This window comes from Alternaria alternata (genome assembly GCF_001642055.1).
Source record: "Alternaria alternata strain SRC1lrK2f unplaced genomic scaffold CC77scaffold_14, whole genome shotgun sequence".
Taxonomy (NCBI): domain Eukaryota; kingdom Fungi; phylum Ascomycota; class Dothideomycetes; order Pleosporales; family Pleosporaceae; genus Alternaria; species Alternaria alternata.
This window is the reverse complement of record NW_017306203.1, coordinates 247,192-270,621: the sequence shown is the minus strand read 5'-3', so window position 1 is coordinate 270,621 and position 23,430 is coordinate 247,192. Positions and strand designations below refer to the sequence as shown.

Below are 23,430 nucleotides of genomic sequence, written 5' to 3'. Positions count from 1 at the left end.
TGTGCCAAGCGATGTCTAGAGCATGCTATGAGTTTCCAAACCAGAGGGAGCCTCCAAAATGATTTCATTACCCTTGGATTGATGGCCCGAGTGTGACTCAACAGCTTTGGTCCTATCCAATCAGAATGTGAAGGATTCTGCGTCCCGAGATCCCCTGGCGCCGCGGACGGGGAAAGCGGAAGGGCTGAAGGTGCCTTGGACGCACAGTCTCTACGGTGTGACACTGCGGACTTTCAGCCCGCTGATCGGCTCCTCGAGAAGAGACGCGCATATATACACCCCATGTTCAGCATGCCGCTCAATCGCAACGTGCAGATCTGTGGAAACTTAGTAGACCCAGCCGCGGCCTTGTTTACCAGGAAGGTTTAGATTTAGAGCAACCAGAGCTGCATAGTCTGTGGCTCAAACGCCAGCCTGAATCCTTTACGCCTCCCCGGTCAATCTGTAAGGCTATGTAGCGGTGGCCAAAGCTTCAAGTGTTTCGTGAGGTGGCTGCCTAGTCTTGGTCATAGCGTCTCCTACCGGGGCTACGGGCTGGAGCAAGCGCAGAGTTATGCATTGATCTGACGATTGCTATGAAATGGCTCCATGCGCTGACCAGGACATACGCCGCATTGGAGATCATTAGACCATGGCTGCTGTAAATTATTCCTGGGTTGTTTACTCAATACCTGTGTATTGTCGGGGTTATCTTTTTCTCGATTTGGCCTGGCCTGCATTCGCTCCAAGGTTCTGACGAAGCAAGGGAGAGGTCCACAGTCCCATCAAAACGGTCAATCATCCAGTCTAGTAGCACCAGATTGTTGGCAGGGAGATGGGAGTGAGCAATACGAGATTGACCATGCTCAATGAGCTTTGACTCCAGAGCGTCCATGATCTTCTGGATGTAATAATGGACGTATGTGCGACCCAGGTCGTCTCAAAGCTAGTTGGTCAACTTGGCACTATGTGGGTGGGCTGTGCCAGACTGTTTCAAAATACACGAAATAGTTAGTAGGTCAAACTACGCTGGGAAACATGCTATTGCAGGATCGATACAAGTTCCTAGTCTTGATGTGGTGCGCTGAGCATCTACGCCGTTTTGAGCTCCTGTGGGCAGAGGAAGAGCTGCGAATAGCAGCTCCTAGCAATCAGGAGGCAGACATGGTCTGCTCTTACTGGCTCGATCAGACCGCGGTCTTTCTTGCCGTGCCCAGTGTGAATATAGTATACAGTGGCTGCAGTTGCGCGATCATTGGAGGGATCGATGCTTGGGCATGAGCTTGGCGTGTGGCCAGCGGAAAGCATGGATTGGTCTGACTATTGTGACTCATGGCATGCTTTGGTGCATATTGGTAGCACTTCGACTTACATGGATACGGTTCGGGCGGTTGCGGTGACTCTGTTAGACAGGTTAGAATACTATAGCGCGCGGAGGGGGGTTTTAGTCACGTAGTTGTCGCTTCATTTCACTAGAATAGTATTGAAGTAATGTTAACAGAGCCTCTATGCAGTGTTAGTAATTTAACGCAGTGTCTGCACACTGTCTAACTTTAATATAGCGACATCTACGTGACTAAAACCCCCCTCCGGGCCGTACGGTATGCAAATGCTTCTGACATGTTTTACCCACTTACCTCCAAAAACAATACCAAAATACAATTTTCGGTCTTTTCATGACTAACGCACTCTATGGAGAGTGGTTTAGCAGAATTCTTCGTGCGTTAAACAAGTGCTACCTAGGTACCTTTTGTATCGTCCAGCTCTTTCCATTCAAACTCGATGAGCAGATCCATGCACTGTGTACTTGATCATTCTGACGCGTTGTCCACCATGCGTTCTGCGATCTGTCCCTTTTTCCACGAGCCAGAATCACCTACAGATGCCGGCGGGATTGTTTGTGGCCTTACTTATCATCTTCGTCCTAACCACTTGTAGCTTGTACTACCGATGAGCTTGCTTTTGTCAGCGGGTTCTCATCACACCTGGTTTGAGTGATGGGCAATGGCCATGGTTCTGTGCGAGTTGGTATCTAATGACATGGCAGAACGTCTAGCTTTGTTGTCACCTGTGACGTCCCCAAAGAACAGAAGGACCTTGGAAGTGATCACTTCACTACAAAGATAGTCAGCTCTCTATATGCACCGATTGGTCAGTTTCTAACTATCTAGACTGCGTAATAGACCTGCCCAAGGGCAATATATCTCTGAAGATGGCTATATGTTGGCATGACCCTTACTACTACTGTCTCGAAAGGTCTTGGAAGTCCGGCATAGGACCAGATCGGCCTCATGGCTGACCAGTATAACCCTTGAACATGCGCAAGTGTGGTACAATTGATGCGAAAGTTCATCATTACGGAAAGTAACGGTAAGCGGTTTGCTGTGCGGTGTATGCGCATCATGTATCTGCTCTTACTATCAGCCCAAGATGCTATCTAGACCAAAAGGTGATGCTACTATTCATGTCAACGTGAACATTGCATTGCGTGAATTCAGAAGGGGAAGATGGAGTGCGTGCGATACTTCGTTCTTTACCTGTCGCTCAAGAATCGGGCGGGGTGGAGGCAGCGGTGGCGGCAGGCGGTGTTTACGTCCGATCGATGTTGACATTTTACGCGCTCAACAACATCATAGTTCAATAGTACATGATATGAGTATAAAGATAGCCCGAAACTTGCATGACATTATCCCTCGATACATATGCCAAATAACGTGTTGGCGTTGTTAGCAACAAGTCAGGTGCGCTAAGCACGTTGGGTACCTAGGTAGTCACCTTTGCGATCACATTGGTCTCGACGCAACATAATTGGCGCATCATGAATACTGCAAGCCGCTTGCAAGTCTCTTTCCATTTGGGGAGGTGCGTTACAATGCCTCATATATCTGCACTGGCAACCGTGATAGGGTCGCAAACTTGCAGTCGTCGCGAGCAGACCTCGGTAGGCTGTTGTCTCTCCATGCCCGCAAGCGCAGCAGAAGACAACAATGCAGCATCTACTTACCGGCTAATTCAATATGTTTAATTCGCACTTTACCGCATGAGTCTTTCTGCTTGTGGATCTCTTGTTGTCGCGGATGCATGTGCATTCAAAACATAGTGGGTGCATGATGGTATTCAGCAGTAACAATAACGAACTGTGATAGGCAGCTTGGGCTTTCAGCATACCCGCCATCTCCCTATGTGGGATACATGAATTGATACCGTTAGGCCTACGCTTCTGTGTTTTAGTAGTGGACTAAAGGCTGGCATGGTGGGTAGGTTGAGTCTAGACCATACGATCTGCAGAGAAAGACACGCTAGGATCCATTTGCTGGAAACCCTGAGTATGAGCGGGTGCAAGAGCTCTTGTTATTTGGTTTCCATATCTTTTTTGGTGCACAATAGGTGGATGAGCCTAAATGGAGACTAGTCAAGCGGGACAGGCATAAGAGATGATGCTAACAAACGACACGCGCGCAAGAGAGGATAGCAACAGAAAAGTTGATTTTTTCTGCGTACGCAGCAACATGAGCGTGATGCGTAAAGCGTTATGATGTATGTACAGCGACATAAAACGAATGTGATGGTGTATATACATGAACATGAAATGAGTGTGTTAGTGCAAGTGCACACAAGCGTGAGAAGAGCCTTATACAGGAAGACCGAGGGAAAAGGATCGGAATGTAGCCAACGACAACTAGATCAAGATCAAGATCAAGCTGATATCCTGACCGCCTATACAGTGACATACTCCATGATCACAGAAGTCACAACCGTAGTCCTCGGGTCAGCGGGCGCAGTTGGTTCAGGCGCTTGCTCCGAGACAGTGGGCGCAGTAGATACAGGCGCCTCTGACACGATCATCTTGCTAGAAACCTGAATAGCCGTCGACATCGGCGTGGACGTCTGGGTAGGAGAAGCACCAAGTGTCACATACTGCGTGATGACAGACTCCAAGAGCCTAGTTTCAGTCTTGGGATCCGCCGGCACTGGCGCAACATCCGGTGCTTTCTTCCACTCAAATTCGCCGGTGCCAACATTGTACGATCCACTCGCCTCGTCAGCAGGGAGAGTCGAGTTCGTGCCGTCAGGACCAGGTCCATCATATACGGGCGGGTTGCCTTCGATGTCGTCGTTGTATTCGACATCGCCGTTCCAGGTAGGCACTTCGGTGTCGGACTCTGGGATGCTGACTGGCACGTTGAAGACGGTGACGTTCAAGCCGGCCGGTGGCTTGTTACGTGGGATCTCGCTGAAGTCCAGAGCCTGAATGCGCCAGCTGAACTTCTCCTTCAGGTAGGCTTGCACGGTTTCCTTGTCCAGGCTCTTGAGCTCGCCGGAGGCATGCTTTTGCGCAAGCTTCTCAGTCAGGCCGATGTTACCTGTGACGATGACCGAGGAACTCATTCGTGGAGAAGACATGGATGCAAGCTGACCAACGTAGTTGGGATCCGTAGGCCAGTCAATCGGGTTGGAGCTGGGTTCACCAAGGAAGGCGCGAACGGAGTAGGATATCTTGATATCGGTTGGCATGTTGACTTCACATTGCCAGTCAATGGCCTGTGTCGTACGGTTGTTCGTGCCACCGCCTGGAGCTGGAACTGTCGAGTTGGTGTCGCTCAAGCCCTGAGTATGAGCCTTGTACAAGTTGTTGATGGAAGATGTCAGTGTTGCGTTGCTAGGGTTGTTGGCAACCTCAGGGTAGGTGTATCCAAAGGAAGTCCAGTTGCGCGAAGTGGTGGCAGTCCACATATCGCCGAGAGCATTCATATGGAACGGTGCTAGTGGCGAAGCAGTTCCGATAACGCTACCCCGAGCGACGGCGAACGTGCCTGAATGCTGTACAGCGTCTTCCATCCAAGTATCAGGATAACGGGTTTGATATATGGTCATGATTCGATCAATGTTACAATGATGGAACCAGAAAATAGGGTCAAACGCCGAAACCTCTACAATACCCATATGACCCAATCCGAACACGTTGTGCAGACCATCGTGAAGTGTCTCGAAATTCCCGATCTTGCCGCCATTCGCCTTGTTGCTTACTTGACTGAACGGCTGGTAGGTCGTCAACAACTTGTAAAGCATATCGCGAAGGTTGGGTTGCTGTTTGCCGACTCGCGCGTTGACATCGCTGTTACGGCTAGTAGCATTGGCAGCATGCGGATCAAGTGGGTACCGAATAGTGTGGTTCCAGTACTTGAACTCGAATTCGCTCAAAGGAGCAAAGTCATCGTACTTCAAAGGATGGAAATCGTATCGATATAGCGGGTTCGGGATGTCCGCTTTAGTGCCATTGGGGAAAGTGACAGTTTGCGTTCGGCAACGCACACTTTCAGGTACGACGCCTTCCTGGGCGTTCGGCGGATCCATCGCCCAATCCCAGTATGGAAGGCGCACGCGTTTGGCGATGTCCAAGGCCTTGTTACGGGCCTCGCCAATAGGATACTCATTGGCAACGTCTACAGCGCGATCATGGAGAACCTGCTCGAACAGCGCAAGATACGGTCGGTGCCAGGGACCAAACATGCTAGACGTATGGGGGCAGTAGCCCATCATCTCTTGACCAGCTGTTCCATTTACGCCGTCCCATTGTTTGAAGGGCACTCCGTGTATCCCTAGCGAATGTCAGTGAAGCTCTCTAGTAGTAGCGGGGAATGCATACCTGCAACCTGGTAGAAAGAGGTCTTTTGACTCTGGTCCATAGCCTGGAAGCGAGCAAACGCCTGGATAAAGATGTTCCATAGTTCCGTGTCTTTCTCAAGCTCACGGAGCTCCTGTCGCGGGTATACTCCAGTTCCCTGGACTCCAACAACACTGAAGTAGGAGCTGTCGTCTGCTTTGGCGACTCCGCACGAGGGGCCGTTCGTTGAGTTGGATAAAGCCTGTACATTTCCGAGTAACGAGAGCAAGGAAGCAAGACCAGTGAGTGTAGAAAAGAATGAATGCATGATGGCACAGCCGGTAACGAAAGGAAGAGATCGTCAAGATCTGAAAGAATGAAGATGCAACAAGTTGCTGGGGAAAAGACTGAATGTCACTAGGACTGAAAGAAAGACTGGACGAGCGATGCTGTGGTGTGCAACTGAACAGCGACATGATCGGGTATATAAGATGCCAGTAAGATGAACGGCTATTCGCACAACCCACTGCCCCGCTCCGTGTGCGTGACGTACCGGGCTGTACCACAGATACTTCATGCGTAGGACTATCCACATCTTCTCAATATGCATTTGTCGCGGCACATGCACCACTGTTTCCCGGTGTATCCTTGCAAGTAAGGTGATGTTCGAAACATGTTTGGTTTCTACGCATAAAATGCCAAGGACGGTGGAGCGCGAATGACAGACAGCCAGAACACCAAGCGGATTTATCGTGGGATACCTTCAAATGGAGATTCTGAACTGCAAAGCTCCATCACCACTGCACTTGTCGGTCGATGTGATTATGACAAACACGTAGCCCAAGATGTGTGCAGGTGGATGAAGCAGATGGTAAGGGCACTCCATCTCCATCGAGCGAGTGTGTAACAAAAGTTTGCTACGAGCCGACCGTCTCTCCTCGGAGCGGTATACTGATTGTGGCTGTGACGTGGAGAAGGTGTGCGATGTTGATTGTCTAAGATGGCAGGGCTGCAGCACAGGCCACCGCGGCATGGTGCGACAACCACGAAGAGCGAATTGACGAGCAGCCGAAATTCAGGCACCTGCCAAAATCGGGAGTGACGGATGGAGGTGAAACATGCGACAATTGTTATCGGCACGTGGTGATTGCTAACCGGCAAATCTGGTCTCATCGTGAAGTTGTGGGGAATGCACTTTATACACTTTCCATAGTATCGGGAGGCATCGAATCATCGACATCAAAACTTCGATAAGTCCGTTTCGTGTATTTTCCTTGCTTTGCAGCGCTTCCTTTTCTCTTCCTTGAGCCTGCAGTATCAGAAGCGATATGCATCTTTGCCCATTTCTTGACCCTTTTGAGGGTCTCAGCTACTGGCGCGGGTAGTCCACCTAGCTGAGCAGATGAACCGGCGCCAATTTTTGTCAAGACGTCGATGCTTGTTCGTGCGCGTGCAATAGTTGGGTTCAGAGATTGGCCAAAAACGTTGTCGCCGAAGGACGTCAGCGCAATGTTCCGCAGAAGAAGAATGTCGCCAACTTTGATGCTCTTAAGTATTTGAAGGAGCAAGTTTTGAACATGATCTTGCTCGTTGTTTGACTCTCGAGGTGGACGTAGCCAGAACGTCACCTTGAAGTTTGAGCGTGTATCGTCGGCGACAATGATCTCCCATAGCTTCATCTTGTATCCACCTTTGCGCACAAAGACTTCTTTCTGTTCGGGAGTTGCCGTCACAGCGCATAGGAAATTCGGCGTAGGCGTTTGCGGGTAGATCGCCCGCAAGCGCTGTGCACTGGGAAGCGACCCAAGGGGTGTGGTGGCCATCTTGGGTGGAACCTGGATGTTCACAGTATGCTCACCGACCTTGCTTGGGCTACTGAGGTCAGATGCCGTAGTTCCGAAGGAAGTAGTCAGGAAGGATGACGAGCTGATAGTCTTATCAGTCATGTCATCGGGTAGGACTTGGGACGATAACAACGTATCGTGGAACATGAGCGACTGCTCAAGGAAGCTATTCGTAGCCAATGAGGGATCTTCGAAGGTGATCTTGGACTCCAGACTGGTTGTGTCTTCTGGCAGAAATGAAACGGATTCCTTCACGTTGGGGAGCGAGAGATCTGACATATCGCGACCTGGGCTACAATCTGGAAGAATAGGCTGTGACCATCCGGTTCGAAGTCGGGAGTCTCCGAACGAGATACCACGCCATTTGATGACTGGTGTCGAGTCATTAGTAGATGAGAGTGTACTGCTTGCAGCATCAAAAAGACGACACTCCTCGACTGGCAGGAGCTGATCATCGTCAAAGGTTAGGTATCCGCGCAATGGCGCCCCATTGAGCATTTTGAGCCGCATACTGCGCGACTGACGCGTCTACGCGTACGTGTTGTTGAGACGCGTATCAGGCAGAAGCTACGGCGACAAGGCAACGGTTCGCCAGGACAGAAGTTTTATCCATATGCGACTAGCGTAGGGGAGGTGCGAGCGGTGCTTACGTAGGTGGAGCCGAGTAGAGGTTGCTCTTTGGAAGAGTCGGAGAAAGTGAGGAAGTCCGGCCTCGTAGAACGGTAAATCCGAGCGTCTGTCGCGTTATCTGATGGTGCGAGCTCCGAGGGCCGATACAATTCACCGGAACACCAAAAGCAATATAAGGAGCGGTCAGCTTCTTGGTGAGCGAGCAATAAGAACAGCTTCTCGATATCGTTGTCGTTCAGTTTAGGCTACAGCGGGCGACAACGGGCGACTTTGCATCCATTCCAGGTACCGTCAACGACTACTAAGCAACGGCGTCATCATCGCGCCCACATTCCGCGCCTTGGCGATCTAATCTCCACATCTGATATAAAGTTGCCATGGCACCTTCCAAGACGCCCCACAGGCCGATAAACGCATACCGAGTCCCTGCAATGTTGCGAAACCTCTCCTACAAACTGACGTCGGCATTGTCGTCGTCTGAAGTTCCTACAGTCAACAAGGACAGCGACGAGTTCACCAAGGCCAAGAAGACGGAGGAGTTGTTCCCGACCACTGACCCCGCGGTAGATGGAGACGATTGTCTGCACGACTGCGCCAGTTGCAGTGTCAAATACCCGCGAAAGTTCGAAATTGACGAGACGGAGGAACTGTACGGGCACGTGAAAGGATGGAGTACGCATCTTATCGTTGCGACTGGCAAGACGGATTGGGTACGCGATGTTGCAGATGAAAAGGGCAGCATTATGGAGGCGGTCGACAGAGGAGATGCGAAGCCTAGCAACGGGGTGAGTGGGAGACATTGCCTAGTCGCACGTCTTGCGGCTATATCAAGTGTTATCGCTGACTGTGCATAGAAACTCATGCTATCCGCCTCGAACATACCCGTCCCAGACCACTCAGATCACAGTTCCATGGTGCTACTGCTACCATCATGGCAGTTCATAGACAATGTAACGCCAGCGAACATACCAGAGCTCATCACCGGCTTTGTCAACCCCGGACCCACGAACAACATGCCGTTGCGCTCCCACAAAGCTTCGGCGTTACCACCACCAAAATCCCCGGAAGAGACTTCTTCCGCCGAACCTATCCCCTCCTCGATACCACCGTCGCTACCCGCCACCTCACAGCTCAAAGCCCGACCATGTCCCCACAAATACCTGATCTTGATGTGCAGTCAAAAAACGCGAGACGCGCGTTGTGGCCAGTCGGCACCTTTACTACGGAAAGAGTTTGAGCGGTTGCTGCGGCCAATGGGACTTTACCGCGACTTGCACGACGAGCGGCCAGGCGGTGTAGGAATATACTTCATAAGTCACGTTGGAGGGCACAAGTTCTCGGCAAATGTCATGGTGTACCGACATTCTTCGGTCGTCTCACGGCCTGAGAAAGTGAATGGACACAGCAATGGCGCGGAGAAACGACTCGAGGAGCTAAAACTCGAAGACGACAACGGTCAAGAGGTCTTGTTCGATGCCAACAAGGAGCAGGAGGCAGAAGGCAACGGCGAGGCTGCGCAATGCATATGGCTGGCGCGGGTGAAGCCTGAGGACTGCGAGAACATTATCAGATACACGGTGTTACAAGGCAAGGTGGTCAAGCCAGAGAGGCAACTACGGGGTGGATTTGATCGAGCGAAGCAGCTAGCTAGTTGGTGATAAACCTTGGAACAATCGACAACGAGGTGTTTAACTCGTCTTCTTACTATCGACGAGGTCAATTCTTCTTCCACGTTCCTCTCCAAATCATCAGATCTTCGAACGTTCTAGCTGCAGTGATGACTGTGTAGAGGTTCTGCTGATTTTTTATCGTTCAGTACCACCGATTTTGCACCAGCCCCTGCACTCGAGCTTGAGCAGTGGCCCTCTCGTCGTTGTAGACGGCCCACGGCTTGTCCCAAGCTTTCACGGTAGCTTCAAGATCTGACAGATCTTGGTAACGGACCCCATGTTTTGCTAGCAATTCCTTCATCCGTTTGCCTGCATTCTGTGAAAAAGTGATGAGAAAAGTGGCAAGGCTTGACGCAGCCTTGAGCTGCTTTGGAAAGTCGACAAGCAGCCACTTCTGGTATTCTTGAAGGTCGAGATCTAATTGACGCAGCTGGTCTTCTTTCAATGCAACCAGGTCGAACCAAGATGCGCCGCCAATCCGTAGGACATCTCGTGATTGTCCGGGTTCGATATCATCCTCTTCGATAGCTTTTCGAAGCCTTTTCATGGCAGCATTCTTCCTCTTGTCATAGTCGCCATCTGCATACCTCATGTCTAGCTCCACATCGAACATACCGATCAAACAATAAGCAGCATCTTCTGGGACTGTTGTCATGCGGCCCCATGTCCAAGACATCCGGTCGTTTTGACTATAGCGCGAAAGTTCCACCCCTTCGAGAGCTGGACCAGGGATACGGGTAACGGTACTGATCGTAGATACCAGTTCCTTCTTGTCGCCTAGAAAGCTTTTCTCTTTGGAGAAAAAGAAAATGGAACCTGGCGCGATCAGTTCTTGAAGCGTCCAGCCACGCTTGAACCATCTGCTCTTCGAGAACGCTTGCTCCCATTTGGATTCAGGATCTTCAGTAGAATCGTCGATGGATACGTCGCAGAGATACACGTAGCATCTGGCAGCTCTCTGATACCAGTAAAACATGGAGGCTAGCGATCGTTGTAACTCGGCGCTGTCCGACTTCTTGATGCAGCAAGTGTCTATCCAGAAGTATGTCAGACCGTCCTTCTCCACTTTCTCCTGACAAAAGCGGAGTTTGTCGTAACCTGGCTTGCTAGTATCACCTTCATACCGCAGTCCATCTTGGATGTCTTCAAACTTCACCTCATCTTCGTCACGGCCCCAGGTATGTGAGAGAATAGCGTAGAAGGGAGTCACTGGTCCTGGGAAGTCTTCGAGAATCCATGTGGCCTTTTCAGGATCCAATCGAAGAAGACGCATGATTGGAGACCATTAAACAAAACCTTGGAATGAAGGGTTGCGGAGATGGGGATATTCAGAGCTAGAAGTACGCCATTGCTAAATCATGAGGGGGTGGCGCAGAGCTGCATTTCTGATTCGGTAGACGCAGCTACGTAAGCGGATTCAGCCACTCGCAACAAATATCAGCTGTATTCAGTAGAAGAAGCAATCATATTCTTATCTTCTTCCCCATCAACTAGTGTATTAGCCTCTCCAGAAACGGAATAACACGAGGATACTACTAACATTCATGGTTACACGCTCGTGCTGCACGAGGAGCCCCATAAGGAGATAAAGAGGATAGAGAACATCAGATTGCTACGACAGCCATTGCTTTTGAGAAGATTACAAAAGGCGTTACAGCGCCCAGCGCTAGATCGTCTAGCAAGGCAGAAATGGAGGTTGACACATACTTTATGACTTTGCCAAAGAGCAAGCGATGTATCATCGAACCAAAAGAATAGGACGCCTCCCTTGCTACGCTGCTCTACAGAGTGGAGGGGGGCTGGGCAGATATAATCGATGTTGGTAGCTTCTAAAATTACACAAGACAGAAACGCAGCTCAAAATGGTGAAAGGCAATCAGCGATTGGATACAGGGGTTTTGTTGGTCAGCAAGTTCACGTGTGGGACCGTGGTTGACGCGCTCATCTGTTTACTTGTCATTTATTTGAATGCATTTAATTACGCCTTCTCAGGTACATAGCATCTTTCTAGTTTCTAAATATGGCGTTAAACCACAATCAATTAATCGATCAATCAATACTCTTGAGGTACCCAGAGGTTGCGCAACCTGCGATTGACGTACTTACAATCCCAGCAAGCAGTTATGATAGTGAGTGCCCCCTTAGTGAGCTAGGTGATCTGTTACAGTACCGGCGTGAACGTAGGCAATATTACTTGCTTCACATTACAAGAATATTGAGACATAGCCTAAGTATTGCTACTCTAGGAGTAGGCAGTAAGAATAATAACTCTAGTCCTCACTTTGTAAAGCCAGGCGCGACTTATAAGCATGCGTAGCGCACGTTGTTCTTCCAGAAAAGGTATACATGTCGACATGCAGATTCTTAAGTACGAAGTTCTTCGCAATGCAACCTCAGATCTCGTCACAGCAGCCATTTTGTGCATTGATTCTTCCATTTGCAGACAAGTTCTCTTCAACTATAGGGACCTCATTTTCTTCTTCTTAACAAACATCGTATGCTGAATCGATTATGCTCCTCCTTTGCGTCGATACATGTCTCCACAACTGGTATGTTGTGATACTATTGCCGCTCTATCTTGAGACGAAGGAACCATTCAGATAGTTCTTGAATACAAAGAATTTTTCCACGGACCTCCACATTTCTGTTTGGCGTAACCAGAACAGTTCTGATTACACTCTCCTTCTGCGACCTTTGCCGTGGGCTGTTTGAAAGCTTTTCCGCAAAGGCAAGCATTGCCGTTCTGGACTCCATAATGCATATAGTTCTTACAGATACTCGCGCATTTTTCAACTGTCATTGCTGAATCTTTCACGAGGCCATCAGCTAGCACTCTGTTCTCACCGTCGGTGTAGCAACCCTGGTAAACGAAGGGTTTGCCCTTGCATATACTCAACTCCTCCGACAATCCTTTCTCGCGTTGAATATACTCTTGCTGGCCATCTTTGAGATCTTTGATCTCGGCCAGGTGCTTTTGCTGGTCGTCTTCGAGATCTTTGATCTTGGCCATCAAAAGGTCTTTGTCGGCCTGGCATGCAGAGTTGTTTGCGAGACCTGGGCCGCTACCTCCGTTGGCGGTATAGGAGAACGGATCGAGAGGTTGATCAAACTTGATGCCGTTGGTACAAGTACAAGAGCAGGTGTCATGGTTTGTCGCTGGATCAACGCATGCAATCGAAGGCTTCACACCTAAAACATAATGTTAGTCATGTTGAGTGATACAATAATTCGGTTAGATTACCATTGTCGCATTGGTACGAGCTCCCGGAAAGGTCGAGCGAGCTGAGGAGTTGTTGCGCATCGTAGCTATGCACTCGCGTGCACAGGGCGGAAACAAAAAATAGGTTTACAGCTCTCATTGTGCGTGAATATGGGACGATGGAGCCAGGAAGAGGAGAGGGAAGAGAGGGATGAGGATATGATTTGGATTATCACAACGTCTTCTATGCTTGTCCTCTTATAGTGCTCATCTGATCTATGGTCTTGCATACACTGATGATGTTCACGAAAAAGCAAATCTTTGTGTTTGGTCCGTCGGGCACTATGGCGGCGCTTCGGCCCTTCCCGAGCAGTTGAGACTAGTATGTTACTTTCTTTTAGTGATGAATTTGCCGTTTTTGAATGCAAATGCGCCAATCTTGCTATGTCTTCTTGGGTCTGCCGAGTTTCTTCACTGCCAGCCTCCATGCTAGAACAGCTCGCTGTCGACCTGAGTACGCTATCACTACACGATCCGGATTGAGGAGATCCGAAACATCACTAGAGAGGTACTGTACCTGTACACGCAACGATTGGAGTCAGTCAACGATCAGTGCATGACATTGTACCCGATTCCAACGTGGCTCTATATTCTAACTTCTCATTCACTTCCTGAGTTCCGTTCACAGTAGGGCATCCAACTGGTAACCCATCAACTGACATGTGTAGAAGCCTGCCTGTTTGCAGGCAATACATCCGGCGCGACAGTGGAGTCTTGCAACTTGCTCTACATGTTTTTTGGAAGTTGTTTTTTCCGGTCAAACATGCCATTTTAGAAAATGTTAAAACTGTTCTTCAGCCCATCTATATTGATAACTAGGCCTGACGGTATTATACACGAGTAGAACCGAAGCGTCTCAGGCTAGTCTGTTGTAGTCTCTTCATAGAATGCAGAATCTATTAATTGCGTACGTCATGTATAATCGAATCATCTCCTCTTGTACACTTTGCTTTTCGACCTTTACGTAGTTCTAAGCCTAGAGGGTGAGGCGAATGCTTTGAAGCTAAGCATTATTTCTCTTTCCGCCGCACCACAACCCAAGGATGTAGCACTACAGGAGTATCTAACAAGGCTTGTAGATTTGGAAGGCTCCAACTCCTTCAGGCCAATGCTTGCAAGCATCTGTGACCTTTACCCATCGAAGACCAATCTTGTGTTGTCCTAGAAAGCATCGGTCGTTAGCCTGTGTTCAAATAACACGATTCATTTTCAGAGTGATTACCTTTAGAAAGCTTGAAATAGCCATGGCTTCCACCATGTTTCTCCATACATTCCTCTCCAACTTCCCCGCACCAGCTGTTATCAAGCGGGCCATCTCCAAATGTCTCTCCTGCAAGTTGGTCGTCGATATACACCTCAAAGTGCTGACATCTCTGCTGGGAATCGGCTACCAAGAAAACACTATCTTCAGCAATGTCGACAAGGCCGGAGACAATTTCTGTAGGCTCCAACGTGTATTTCTTGTGAGGCAACACAAGTTTTGTCCAGGGTTGGATAATTTCCTCAGTACACGGTGTACCAACGATCTGACTTCCACTTGCCGTACCGGGAGTCGTAGGGACTAAGCCCAAGAGATCGGGACGAGTTTGGTTGTACACTGCTCCATCACGACACGTACACGTGCACTCGTCATCGACCGGCAGCGGTTCGGCGCATGTAAGTGAGAGAGCATACCCTAGGAGAATGTGTTAGTGATTGTGATCATTCATCTGCCTAGAGCTGGGAGGCATACCATTCTGGCATGTAAGCAATGCATCTAGAGGCATGCTCGATAGGGATTGTGCGCTGCTAACGCGGCAGTACAAAAGACTCGTGAGGAAGATGAGGGATCGCATCGTGCTTGTTTCTATAGACTGTGGATCGTGAACTTGAGGAAATCATGAACCAGACCTGGACTGCTTTAAAGGGCAGAGCTTCTAATTGTTAATCTGAAAAATCTCTCGGGTCCCCTCCATCCATTGAAAATCCGTTGTGTTGTCCATCATGTGCAGTATGAGCTGCTCTCACAGTGAGGCACGTACCGACTAAGGTCACGCTGGGTCAGAAAAAGCACAGCGGAACGGCATTGGAGAATTGAGACTCAGTCATTGAACTAGAGCCAGATATTCCAAAGCTTAAGCTACCACTAGTCTTTGTGGGGTTTCTCGGGATAGCCCGCACGTGTACAACGTAGTGGAACGGTCCGGTGCCAATGCAGTCGTGTCGTTGGTCAGCTTGGGTGAATTGGAGCCAAAAAGCAATCTTGTGGACAGACGTTGAGATTGCCCATTGCCTGTTTTCGTATATTTGCGTGATTATCATCTCTTTTGCGAAAACTATTCTAATGCAATCTTTGTCATCCATACAGGTTTCTACTGGAGATCTTCTCTCCCGAAGCAGCCCGTGTGAGTAATAGAGTCGCTTTCTAGCTTTTGATCTTGATTGGTACCCTTTCAAGGGCGATTCTTCCACGCTCAAGTTGAATCATTGCAGGATATGGCATTATGTATAAATGATTAAGTATGTGTTGATTATCAAGATGGCTAACAAGCGAAGGTAGGTCTTCGCAGAAGAAAGTGTGAGAAAGTAAGACTATGGAAAGGAAAGTTTGCAAAAGAATCTAGAGTAGTCTCGGACCTCAGTCTTCATGACGGATGCATTGTTTGGGAATGCATGCGCTTTAGCCTATTCGAATGAGCGGATTGCCTGTCACATGAAGTGATGGAGTACGGGACCTAAGGGCTAGAGAAAAGGCCAACAGTATAAGAACCTAGCTTTGCAACACGTTTTTGTGCCAACCTCCAACACACAATCTACTCATCTTACGTATCTGATAATACATACAATGAAAACTTCAAGCATCCTCGTCCTCGGCTTGGCCGCAAACACCTTTGCCTTTGCGCCACAACAAGTCCTCAGCTCGCTCGGCCTTTCCGGGAGCTCTTACCAGTGCGATAACGGTATGTACATCAGCATGGCAATACCTCGTAGCATCGCTAATGGAATGCAGGCGCGAAGCCATCAGTTGTCTGCAACGATGCGTCTGACAAACACAACTGCTCTTGTACTTGTACCAACGGCATCAAGTTTGATCAACCTCTCGATCCTTTCTCCTCCGCCACCAACGGAGGCAGTAGCCAAGTTATCGGCGATGCTGAATGCAAGGCCGATAAAGAATTCTGTCTTGAACATGAGAAGCAATTGATGGACCAGGTCACGGCGCTCAAAGAAGGCGAGCAAAAGCATGTTCAACGCGAACAAGAACTGCTTGAGCAGCTCAGTGCCTACCAAAAGAAGATCTACACTTATCAGGGTTGCTTCACCGACGGCAGCGCTCGAGTGCTGGGTGACAAGACCTTCATGAACGATTCTAACATGACGGTGGAGAGATGCGAAACTTTATGCGCAGGATCGAAGTACTTTGGTGTTCAGAATGGAAAGGAGTGCTTCTGTGGAAACACGTTCAAGAACCCGACGCAACACAAGCCAGAGTCTGAGTGCAAAAGTGCTTGTACGGGTAACAAGGACCAGAAGTGTGGGGCTGGGTACAGGAGCAACATTTATGCGAAGATCAATTAGATGGTATTGATGAAGATGGGGTGAAGTCCGGAGAGAAGGAAACACTTGTGAGATTAGTCAGTCCTTACCGTGATCGTGCGTTTAATACTAGAAATAATCAAGATCTTCATGCTTTCTCAAAAGCCACGACTGTCGCGACCATGTTGCCAATCAGCTTAATAACGATTCGTCTCAGCCTAAAAGTACAATATACGTTCCGGCAGGCCAGTACCGTGCACCCAGTATCTACTCTTCCTATATCGTTTGACAATACGTTGTAGTCTAAGCGCTGTCAGGAACCTTACTACCAATAACGTAGAATGTTACAATCAATGCAACATGTTAAATTGGGAGAGGAAATTTCAGTAAAGGATAATTAATTCGAGATGAGATAATACTCAAACTATATATTCTAGTCTAGAGGGATCACGTAATCCTCCTCTTCAATACAACATACAATCTTTCCCAATTTTCCGACCAGACCAGACCACCTCTCCCTTTCCCTCGCTTGCCTTCATCTTCACCATGGAACGTCTTTCTACCATGAGGGGAAGAGCTACTTCGTTACTGGCCCGAGCTTCTGCTGTCCGTTTGCACGTTCGTCCCTATAAGCACCAATCGAGCCATACCATCACAACAACAACAACACGCCGAGAACAACACATTGCAAATACCCGCCATGATGGCAGCTCGTAGTCACGGAGGCCAACAAGATACCTCTCATTGTTTAAGAGATGGTTCCCATCTACCCGGTGTGGGTGTCGGTGTTACACGCTCAACAGAAGGAGATCGCGGTGTCCACAGCGCCAACACTGGTGCGGGTATCAACGCCACCACCGCCAACACTAATAGCAGTGGGGCACCCAGCCCTATCGACTCCATCAGTGAACGGGTATACGCGTAAGTCTCCCCCTTACTACCTTCCAACCTCCTTCTCCCCTTTTTGCTTCTCATCCCAAACCTACACAACTTGTCGTTGTATACTAAAGCAATCCTTCATCTAGCCCTCTTCCCGCCATGCTCCCCAAGACCCCCAAGCCACGACGACGACAACCATTCTATCGCGGCAAAGATAAAGTAAAGCGCGCCATCACGAATCCCAATCTCCGCGCTATCCTCGCAGATAAATCGTATCCCAAGGAACGGAGAAAGGCTGCTGGGGAGCGACCTGTGCTGAAGATGGGGATTAGTAAGGAGTATAAGTGAGTTGAGTCAAAATGCGACTCTCGTCTTTGCAATATACATGGCATCGCTGCGGGTTGCTTCGTATGGAACATAAAAACTTAGGGTGGTTGGGTTTTGTTATACTGTGGTGTTGTGAGGATTCAGAATGGTGAGAGCGGATGATACCCTTTTTTTTTCCACCTTGACTAGGCTCCTTTAACGGGTACTTGTGGGTGGATGAACTACTCTCGGTAGCTGTATGTGAGAATGGTATTTGTAATTTTAACACGTACATCTGAAACGTATCTCGAAAACACAGTACGTGAGAAAGTCTGCAGAACGTCAAGTCAGACACGTATGCTTGTGAAGTGAGCACCACATCGGCTCCAAGGTACACCGTACCACCTCTATCAACCAAGGAGATAGCATCCAACAGACACCGACACAACCAGGAAGGGGGACATGAAGACCAAGTTTTCACGAAGGAAAAAAAAAGTTGACATTAAATCCCTTATATAACGCGGCCCTCCATTCCAGCCACCCGTGGCAAAGAAAGAAGAAGTTGGCCTTCTCGAGAAAAAGAATTTACATCTCTCGAACTCTTTATGTACAAACATCCTCTCTCTGAACCACCTCACGACCCCGCAACATTACTACTAACCGTCCTCTTCCACCCACCCCACCCCCACCCGCCTCCATTCCCACTTGCCGGCTCCTTGGGAACAGGACTAGGCGTAACAGCCGGAGTCTGCGTGGGCGTAGCAAAAGGCGAACCACTCATTGGACTAGCAGCATTACTACTACCACTGCCACCTCCCTGCGACATGACCCTCTTCATGCCCTCAAATCTCGATCGCAATTCTTCCAACTCTTGTCTCGCAACCGCCTCTGCCGTCTTTGCATTCACCAGTTCAAGCAGCAGCGCCTCATTATCCGCCGGACTATTATTCTCCGTCGCGCTCAACACACTCTGCGTAGCTAGACTACTCGAGCGCTTGGCAAACGTCTGATGCGGAGGAGCAGAGTATTGTTGGTGGCGTTCGGATTTCTGGCTATTCGTTCGTCCGAGGCGCAACTCTCGCAGGCCATTCGTCGCGCTCGTTGTGGATATGGAATCAGACGTTGTGGAGCGAGATAGCGTGGGTGGCGTGTCTGGCGCATTACCACCATGGTCCGCTGATGTCCAACTCGCTGCCGCACTCGCCTTGCGTGCATTCTGTCGTAGTTCCTGGACGTTCTTCTCGAGCCGCTGGTTCTGGTTGTAGGAATCTGCTAATCTGTGTCGTGTATCTCGTAGCGCGTCACGCGCAATCTGCAGTTCGGCGTCGCGGTCGGATAAGTCACGGGTGAGCGCGTTGGCGCGCAGCGTTTCGTTGGCGAGCTGTTCTTTCGTGCGTGTTAAAGAGTCTCGCAGAAGGGCTTTTGTTTCGAACATGGACGAGGCGCGGTGATGGGCTTGGTGGTGAGGGAAGCGGGTTTCTAGTGTTTCTACTATTTCCACAGCTTCTTCCGATAGTTCGGGAGCATCTCCAGGCGGAGTGAGATTGGGTGGAGATGTGATTGTTGTTCGTCGGCGCGACGCGCGGGTTGATGGCGCGGCGAGTGTTGTAGTCTTCTTTCGGACTTTGTCGACAACGGTTCGGACTATCCTGTGGTCTTCTTTGCGGTCTTCGCGCTGCTTTTGCAATGCCGTTTCGAGTTCGCTGTTTTGGCGTTGGAGTTGGCTCACGGACATGAGCAGTTGCTCAATCTGATAATGTAGGTCCCGATCTTTCGCCGAAGCGCCCATGGCCATGGACCCGTGTCCCGACTTCATCGACAGCGCATCTCCATTCGAGGCGCGCGAAATATCCGTCATGGCTGTACTTTGTGTCGCAGCCGAAGCGTCAGATTCGGCAGTTGAGTTGAGTGTTGAGGCAAGACTCTGTTTGGACGCGGAGCGCCTGAGGAAGCTAACCGGTCGTGAAGGCGCGGAGAGACCCGGGCTGAGTGAAACCGACTTGGTCGAAGAGTTGGACGGACCCCACAAGCGTCCCAGGAACGACGTGGCAGATTTCTGGACTTGCTGCTTGGACGAATCCTTCTCCTGAGCTTCCTTGTACTGTTGCTCCAACCCTTGCAACCGCTCGCGCGTCACGTCATTTGTGAAACCGACGAAATCTCCGACCAACTCATCCGCCGACCCCGCGTTCCGCCCATATGGGTCCCAGAGTTGCCGCCCCAAAAGCAATTGCATCACGTCTTCGAATTCTGTGAGGGACAGCAGCTTTTGTTCGTTGCGCTTCATTAATGCGAGCGCGACGCGCATGATGGTCTCAGATGCGCCCTCGGCGAACAGCACGTCGTAGATGCGGAACAACATGGGCAATGGGCATGTGACTGCGAAGAAAGACAGGAACCATTGCGACAGGTAGGCGGACTGCACGTCTAGCTCATCAAGATGCTGGGCTAGTTGTGGCATATGGGAACGAAGCAAGTTCTGGAACTGGAAAATGCGGAGGTGGAGGCCAGACAGGTCTGGCAGAAAACAAGAGCGCAGATCGTAGTCTTCCATAAGTCTAGCTCGGTTAGCTGACGTCGCTGTATGCAGGGCAATGCAACCTACCTCACAAGCACGCAAAAGGCCTCCTTGTCGCCCATCTGCATAAGCAGGGGGCCGACAAGGAAACCGAGACCCTGACAGTAGCCAATCTTGTGGTCATACAGACTGAAGCATTTGAGCACGCGACCGAGCATCTTTTGCCCCTCGCCTTCAGGATCCTTGAACATCTCGACGCCTGGGAAACTTCTGCCCAGGTCCTTGTTGATGATGTTCTCGTACGGGCTCGACTCTCCGCATAGGGCGTCGTATTGGTCCTCGATGAGCTTTTCTCGCGAACCAGCTGCACTCTGCCAGACAACGCCCCGCAGTGGCGCTGGAATACCCCCTCGAATCTTGTTCAGCGAGAGGGTGGGCAGTCGCTGGACGGTTTGTGGGTAGTCGCGCACGAGGGCGGCCCAGAACTCGAGTTCGGTCATGGGCGGGGGCGAAGGCAGCTGTGAGAAGCGCATGTTGGAGGTGTCGTCGGCCACGAGGCGCTTGAGCTGGTTGAAGGAGGGCGGCCGAGACTGGCTGCGGGCGCGGGCGACCTTCATGTTGGATTTGGAGTTTGATAGTATGGCGTCGTTCTCCTGCTCCAGTCGTGCGAGCAGCAGGGCCATGGCCTAGATATGTTAGCAGATGGCGCGTGGCATAGGGGTGTGGTGCCTGCCTACCTCCTCCTCGCCCTCTGGCTCCTGTTCTTCTTTTTTCTCTAGCTCGGCCCAGTCGACCTCCTCGCTTTTTCCCGAGCCATTGCTAGTGCGTCGTCCCCTGGACTCTCCCGCGGTCTTTGGTGATACTGGCGCGTCGGTGTCACGGACGGAGATGGTAGGGCTGGTTGGGGCGGGTGTCTCGATGCTGGCTTGGCTGGCACGTCGCCCAAAGGCATTGCGGATTTCTGTTGAGTTTGTTCGTGACGACGCTCTTCGCTCCTCGACTATAATTTCTGGCCGCATCGCCGATTGCCTCGCGCCTTCTTCTTCCTCTGGGCTTGTTCCGTCTGTTTCTGAGAGCGGGACCGTGACCATCGAGTCGGTCGGCAGTGGCGAGCTGTCGACGTGTGTTCGCGGCTGGCGCTCCTCCTTGACCTCCATGGTGATGCTGCCGCTGGACATGTTCTGTCTTGACTGCAGCTTGTTGACAATGTCTTGACAGGAATTCGATGACGGAGCGGAAATTTGCGTCCCCGCCGTAGAGTACGACAGAACGCTTCCTTTGCTCGGGCGCTCGGTTCCGACGCTTGAGGAGCTGGTGTAGAGCGTGTTTCACTCGGGTGGAAATTAGTCTCTGGCGCCGGACTTGAATCTGAATCGTGCACGCTGTGACTGTCGAGGTATTACTCTCCAGGCTGCATTCATGCAAAAGCAACAAAGTCGACAACAGCGCAGACAGGACAAGACAGCACGCGCGAAAAGAGAGCGACGAGCACGCAAAAAAGGGAATGATTTCCTTGCTCACGGCCTCGAAAGGAGGAGCATCAAGGAGGCCCTGGACTAGGCCCGCATGCCCGCTAGCTCTATCCGTCAGGGTCCACATTCGCCATTCCAACTTAATTAAGACAGGGCCAGCTGCTGCCCCTGGCCCCGCATCCCACCTACTCACCGTCAACCACCTCCGCCTTTCCTATGGATCGAGCTCTTCATGCGACTGATTGCGCCAGGACCGCGCTGATGTCACCGTCCCTCCACTGGCGAGGCTTCTGCCTCTTCATGCGCCCTCGTATGCACACCACCGACGCGCGACGCGAGCACGGCAGTCGCGCTAAATTTCGGCCCGTCAACCAATCACTGCCGCCGACACCGCCGCCCATGCTGCCTCCCACAGCAGTCCGTCCGCATCGAGCCAGCATGCACTTCGCGTGCCCTCTTGAGTCGGCGCAGCTCCTACGTCCTGCCTTGGCATCGCTTAACCGGGGCGGGTTGTCATAGTACCTCAACGACTCCAGGGATTACCAAAGACTACCCGACTGCCCCTGCAGACCGCCTCTTCTACAAGGCTTGCGGCACAGTTGCTCCACATGAACCGCCCATCTTTTCCCTGCTTCGCACTGATCACGATGTTCGCGTCTAGTCTAGATTTTGGTGTTTGGCGATCTGTGACTTTCTCGCATGCGCTATCTGCCAGTATCTTACTCCCGACTGCTAGCCGACAGTCTTGTTCAAGATTTTCTCTACAGCAAGAGTATTCTATCCAGAAACTATACCGTGGCTACAAAGCACTTTCAGATTACATGTAGCATGACAAGGTAATGTATTAACAAGACGCAAAGTGTACACCTATCCCTAGGACGCTTATTTAAATCTATCGCGCATGAGCTCTCTTGGAGGTATGCTCAAGCTCGAGAGCAAGCGACAGCATCTCTACAGCTATTCAAGAGACGGAAGACGGAAGCAATCGGTGACCACTTGCCCTATGTATGAACATCTGCTGTTCTCAGCTACCACCCAGAACAATGCCTCGAACGACGCCACTAGGATGACTCCAACACGAAATTTCGTCGACGGCAACCCCTCCAGAGAGCGTTGGGTGCTGGATGAAGATGGCAGTCGCATGCTACGTGTCTCCGCTGTTCTAGAGGTATGATGGTGGGATCGTGTTGGATACCTATATCAACTTGATCGAGAAAACACTTTTATTAGCTTCAAATGATGGCATGACAGAAGAAAAGACGATGCGACTCATATTAATGAAGTTGTTGGAGACGAGAAAGCCAGCCCTCAAGATCACGTTGGAGTCTGCAGCACGCGTGACGCCACTATCGACGTGTCAAACTCTATATTACTGCGTGGACACTGTCAAGCAGCTTTCAGCACTATAAGCATGGAGAATTTGCCTTTGGGTCTACTAACCGTCCAGATTGATCCGGCCTGAGCGTCCTTTGTCATCCCGTCTCGTGATCGCTAGCAGGTGTGTGTTCTCGCTCACGGTGCAGTACGGTCCACAAATTCGCCGTAGCGGTTTGGTTTTCTCCAGAGACACGCGAAGCCTTTAAACGGTTGACAGTTCACGTACACAAATGCGATAAAACGCCATATTCGAAACCCTACATGCAACGGAGATGCTTGGTATACGCGTGCATCACATCATGGAATGACTTCGTCCTTTGACGTAGCAGCTGGCACTCCCTTTCTGTATAGCAGTACGTTAGAGTCACCTGGACC

At 50.4% G+C, this 23,430-nt stretch overlaps 10 protein-coding genes across 10 annotated transcripts; 3 read left to right on the top strand and 7 right to left on the bottom strand.

Moving 5' to 3' along the window:
- Window positions 1-1,071: 1,071 nt before the first annotated feature.
- On the bottom strand, window positions 1,072-1,775 carry CC77DRAFT_1072921 (hypothetical protein; the record flags this gene model as incomplete). The annotated part of the gene is made up of 4 exons (XM_018529172.1): window positions 1,072-1,299; window positions 1,352-1,381; window positions 1,617-1,669; window positions 1,727-1,775. The coding sequence occupies 4 exons, from the start codon at window positions 1,773-1,775 to the stop codon at window positions 1,072-1,074; spliced, it is 360 nt and encodes a 119-aa protein (XP_018384299.1).
- A 1,921-nt stretch (window positions 1,776-3,696) lies between these two features.
- Window positions 3,697-5,912, bottom strand: CC77DRAFT_992059 (tyrosinase; the record flags this gene model as incomplete). The annotated part of the gene is made up of 3 exons (XM_018536377.1): window positions 3,697-5,199; window positions 5,362-5,579; window positions 5,627-5,912. The coding sequence occupies 3 exons, from the start codon at window positions 5,910-5,912 to the stop codon at window positions 3,697-3,699; spliced, it is 2,007 nt and encodes a 668-aa protein (XP_018384298.1).
- An 868-nt stretch (window positions 5,913-6,780) lies between these two features.
- Window positions 6,781-7,938, bottom strand: CC77DRAFT_938840 (hypothetical protein; the record flags this gene model as incomplete). Its single annotated transcript, XM_018534642.1, has 1 exon — window positions 6,781-7,938. One exon carries the CDS (start codon window positions 7,936-7,938, stop codon window positions 6,781-6,783), a length of 1,158 nt encoding a protein of 385 aa, XP_018384297.1.
- Window positions 7,939-8,266: 328 nt separating this feature from the next.
- CC77DRAFT_1021750 (hypothetical protein) lies at window positions 8,267-9,815 on the top strand. The gene is made up of 2 exons (XM_018525322.1): window positions 8,267-8,843; window positions 8,913-9,815. Exons 1-2 carry the CDS (start codon window positions 8,436-8,438, stop codon window positions 9,714-9,716), a joined length of 1,212 nt encoding a protein of 403 aa, XP_018384296.1. The 5' UTR covers window positions 8,267-8,435; the 3' UTR covers window positions 9,717-9,815.
- On the bottom strand, window positions 9,669-11,044 carry CC77DRAFT_1021749 (HET-domain-containing protein). Its single transcript, XM_018525321.1, has one exon. The coding sequence runs from the start codon at window positions 10,999-11,001 to the stop codon at window positions 9,871-9,873; it is 1,131 nt and encodes a 376-aa protein (XP_018384295.1). The 5' UTR covers window positions 11,002-11,044; the 3' UTR covers window positions 9,669-9,870.
- A 1,280-nt stretch (window positions 11,045-12,324) lies between these two features.
- On the bottom strand, window positions 12,325-13,087 carry CC77DRAFT_1062795 (WSC-domain-containing protein; the record flags this gene model as incomplete). Its single annotated transcript, XM_018528566.1, has 2 exons — window positions 12,325-12,917; window positions 12,970-13,087. 2 exons carry the CDS (start codon window positions 13,085-13,087, stop codon window positions 12,325-12,327), a joined length of 711 nt encoding a protein of 236 aa, XP_018384294.1.
- A 963-nt stretch (window positions 13,088-14,050) lies between these two features.
- Window positions 14,051-14,753, bottom strand: CC77DRAFT_1010111 (hypothetical protein; the record flags this gene model as incomplete). Its single annotated transcript, XM_018523629.1, has 3 exons — window positions 14,051-14,148; window positions 14,210-14,662; window positions 14,720-14,753. 3 exons carry the CDS (start codon window positions 14,751-14,753, stop codon window positions 14,051-14,053), a joined length of 585 nt encoding a protein of 194 aa, XP_018384293.1.
- Window positions 14,754-15,811: 1,058 nt separating this feature from the next.
- Window positions 15,812-16,545, top strand: CC77DRAFT_1062794 (WSC-domain-containing protein; the record flags this gene model as incomplete). Its single annotated transcript, XM_018528565.1, has 2 exons — window positions 15,812-15,926; window positions 15,977-16,545. The coding sequence occupies 2 exons, from the start codon at window positions 15,812-15,814 to the stop codon at window positions 16,543-16,545; spliced, it is 684 nt and encodes a 227-aa protein (XP_018384292.1).
- A 627-nt stretch (window positions 16,546-17,172) lies between these two features.
- On the top strand, window positions 17,173-17,941 carry CC77DRAFT_1096104 (hypothetical protein). Its single transcript, XM_018529825.1, has 2 exons — window positions 17,173-17,424; window positions 17,529-17,941. Exons 1-2 carry the CDS (start codon window positions 17,204-17,206, stop codon window positions 17,728-17,730), a joined length of 423 nt encoding a protein of 140 aa, XP_018384291.1. The 5' UTR covers window positions 17,173-17,203; the 3' UTR covers window positions 17,731-17,941.
- A 381-nt stretch (window positions 17,942-18,322) lies between these two features.
- On the bottom strand, window positions 18,323-21,741 carry CC77DRAFT_992054 (ecotropic viral integration site 5 protein; the record flags this gene model as incomplete). The annotated part of the gene is made up of 3 exons (XM_018536376.1): window positions 20,944-21,741; window positions 20,294-20,892; window positions 18,323-20,246 (listed from the first exon to the last, which is right to left on the bottom strand). Exons 1-3 carry the CDS (start codon window positions 21,382-21,384, stop codon window positions 18,323-18,325), a joined length of 2,964 nt encoding a protein of 987 aa, XP_018384290.1. The 5' UTR covers window positions 21,385-21,741.
- Window positions 21,742-23,430: the final 1,689 nt, after the last annotated feature.

Excerpts from the sequence above, each read along its gene's own strand:
- CC77DRAFT_1021749 (XM_018525321.1), bottom strand. The coding sequence starts at position 11,001 with ATGCGTCTTCTTCGATTGGATCCTGAAAAGGCCACATGGATTCTCGAA.
- CC77DRAFT_1096104 (XM_018529825.1), top strand. The coding sequence starts at position 17,204 with ATGATGGCAGCTCGTAGTCACGGAGGCCAACAAGATACCTCTCATTGT. Across the intron at positions 17,425-17,528 it reads ATCAGTGAACGGGTATACGC|CCCTCTTCCCGCCATGCTCC; the intron begins GTAAGTCTCCCC and ends TCCTTCATCTAG.
- CC77DRAFT_1021750 (XM_018525322.1), top strand. The coding sequence starts at position 8,436 with ATGGCACCTTCCAAGACGCCCCACAGGCCGATAAACGCATACCGAGTC. Across the intron at positions 8,844-8,912 it reads ATGCGAAGCCTAGCAACGGG|AAACTCATGCTATCCGCCTC; the intron begins GTGAGTGGGAGA and ends GACTGTGCATAG.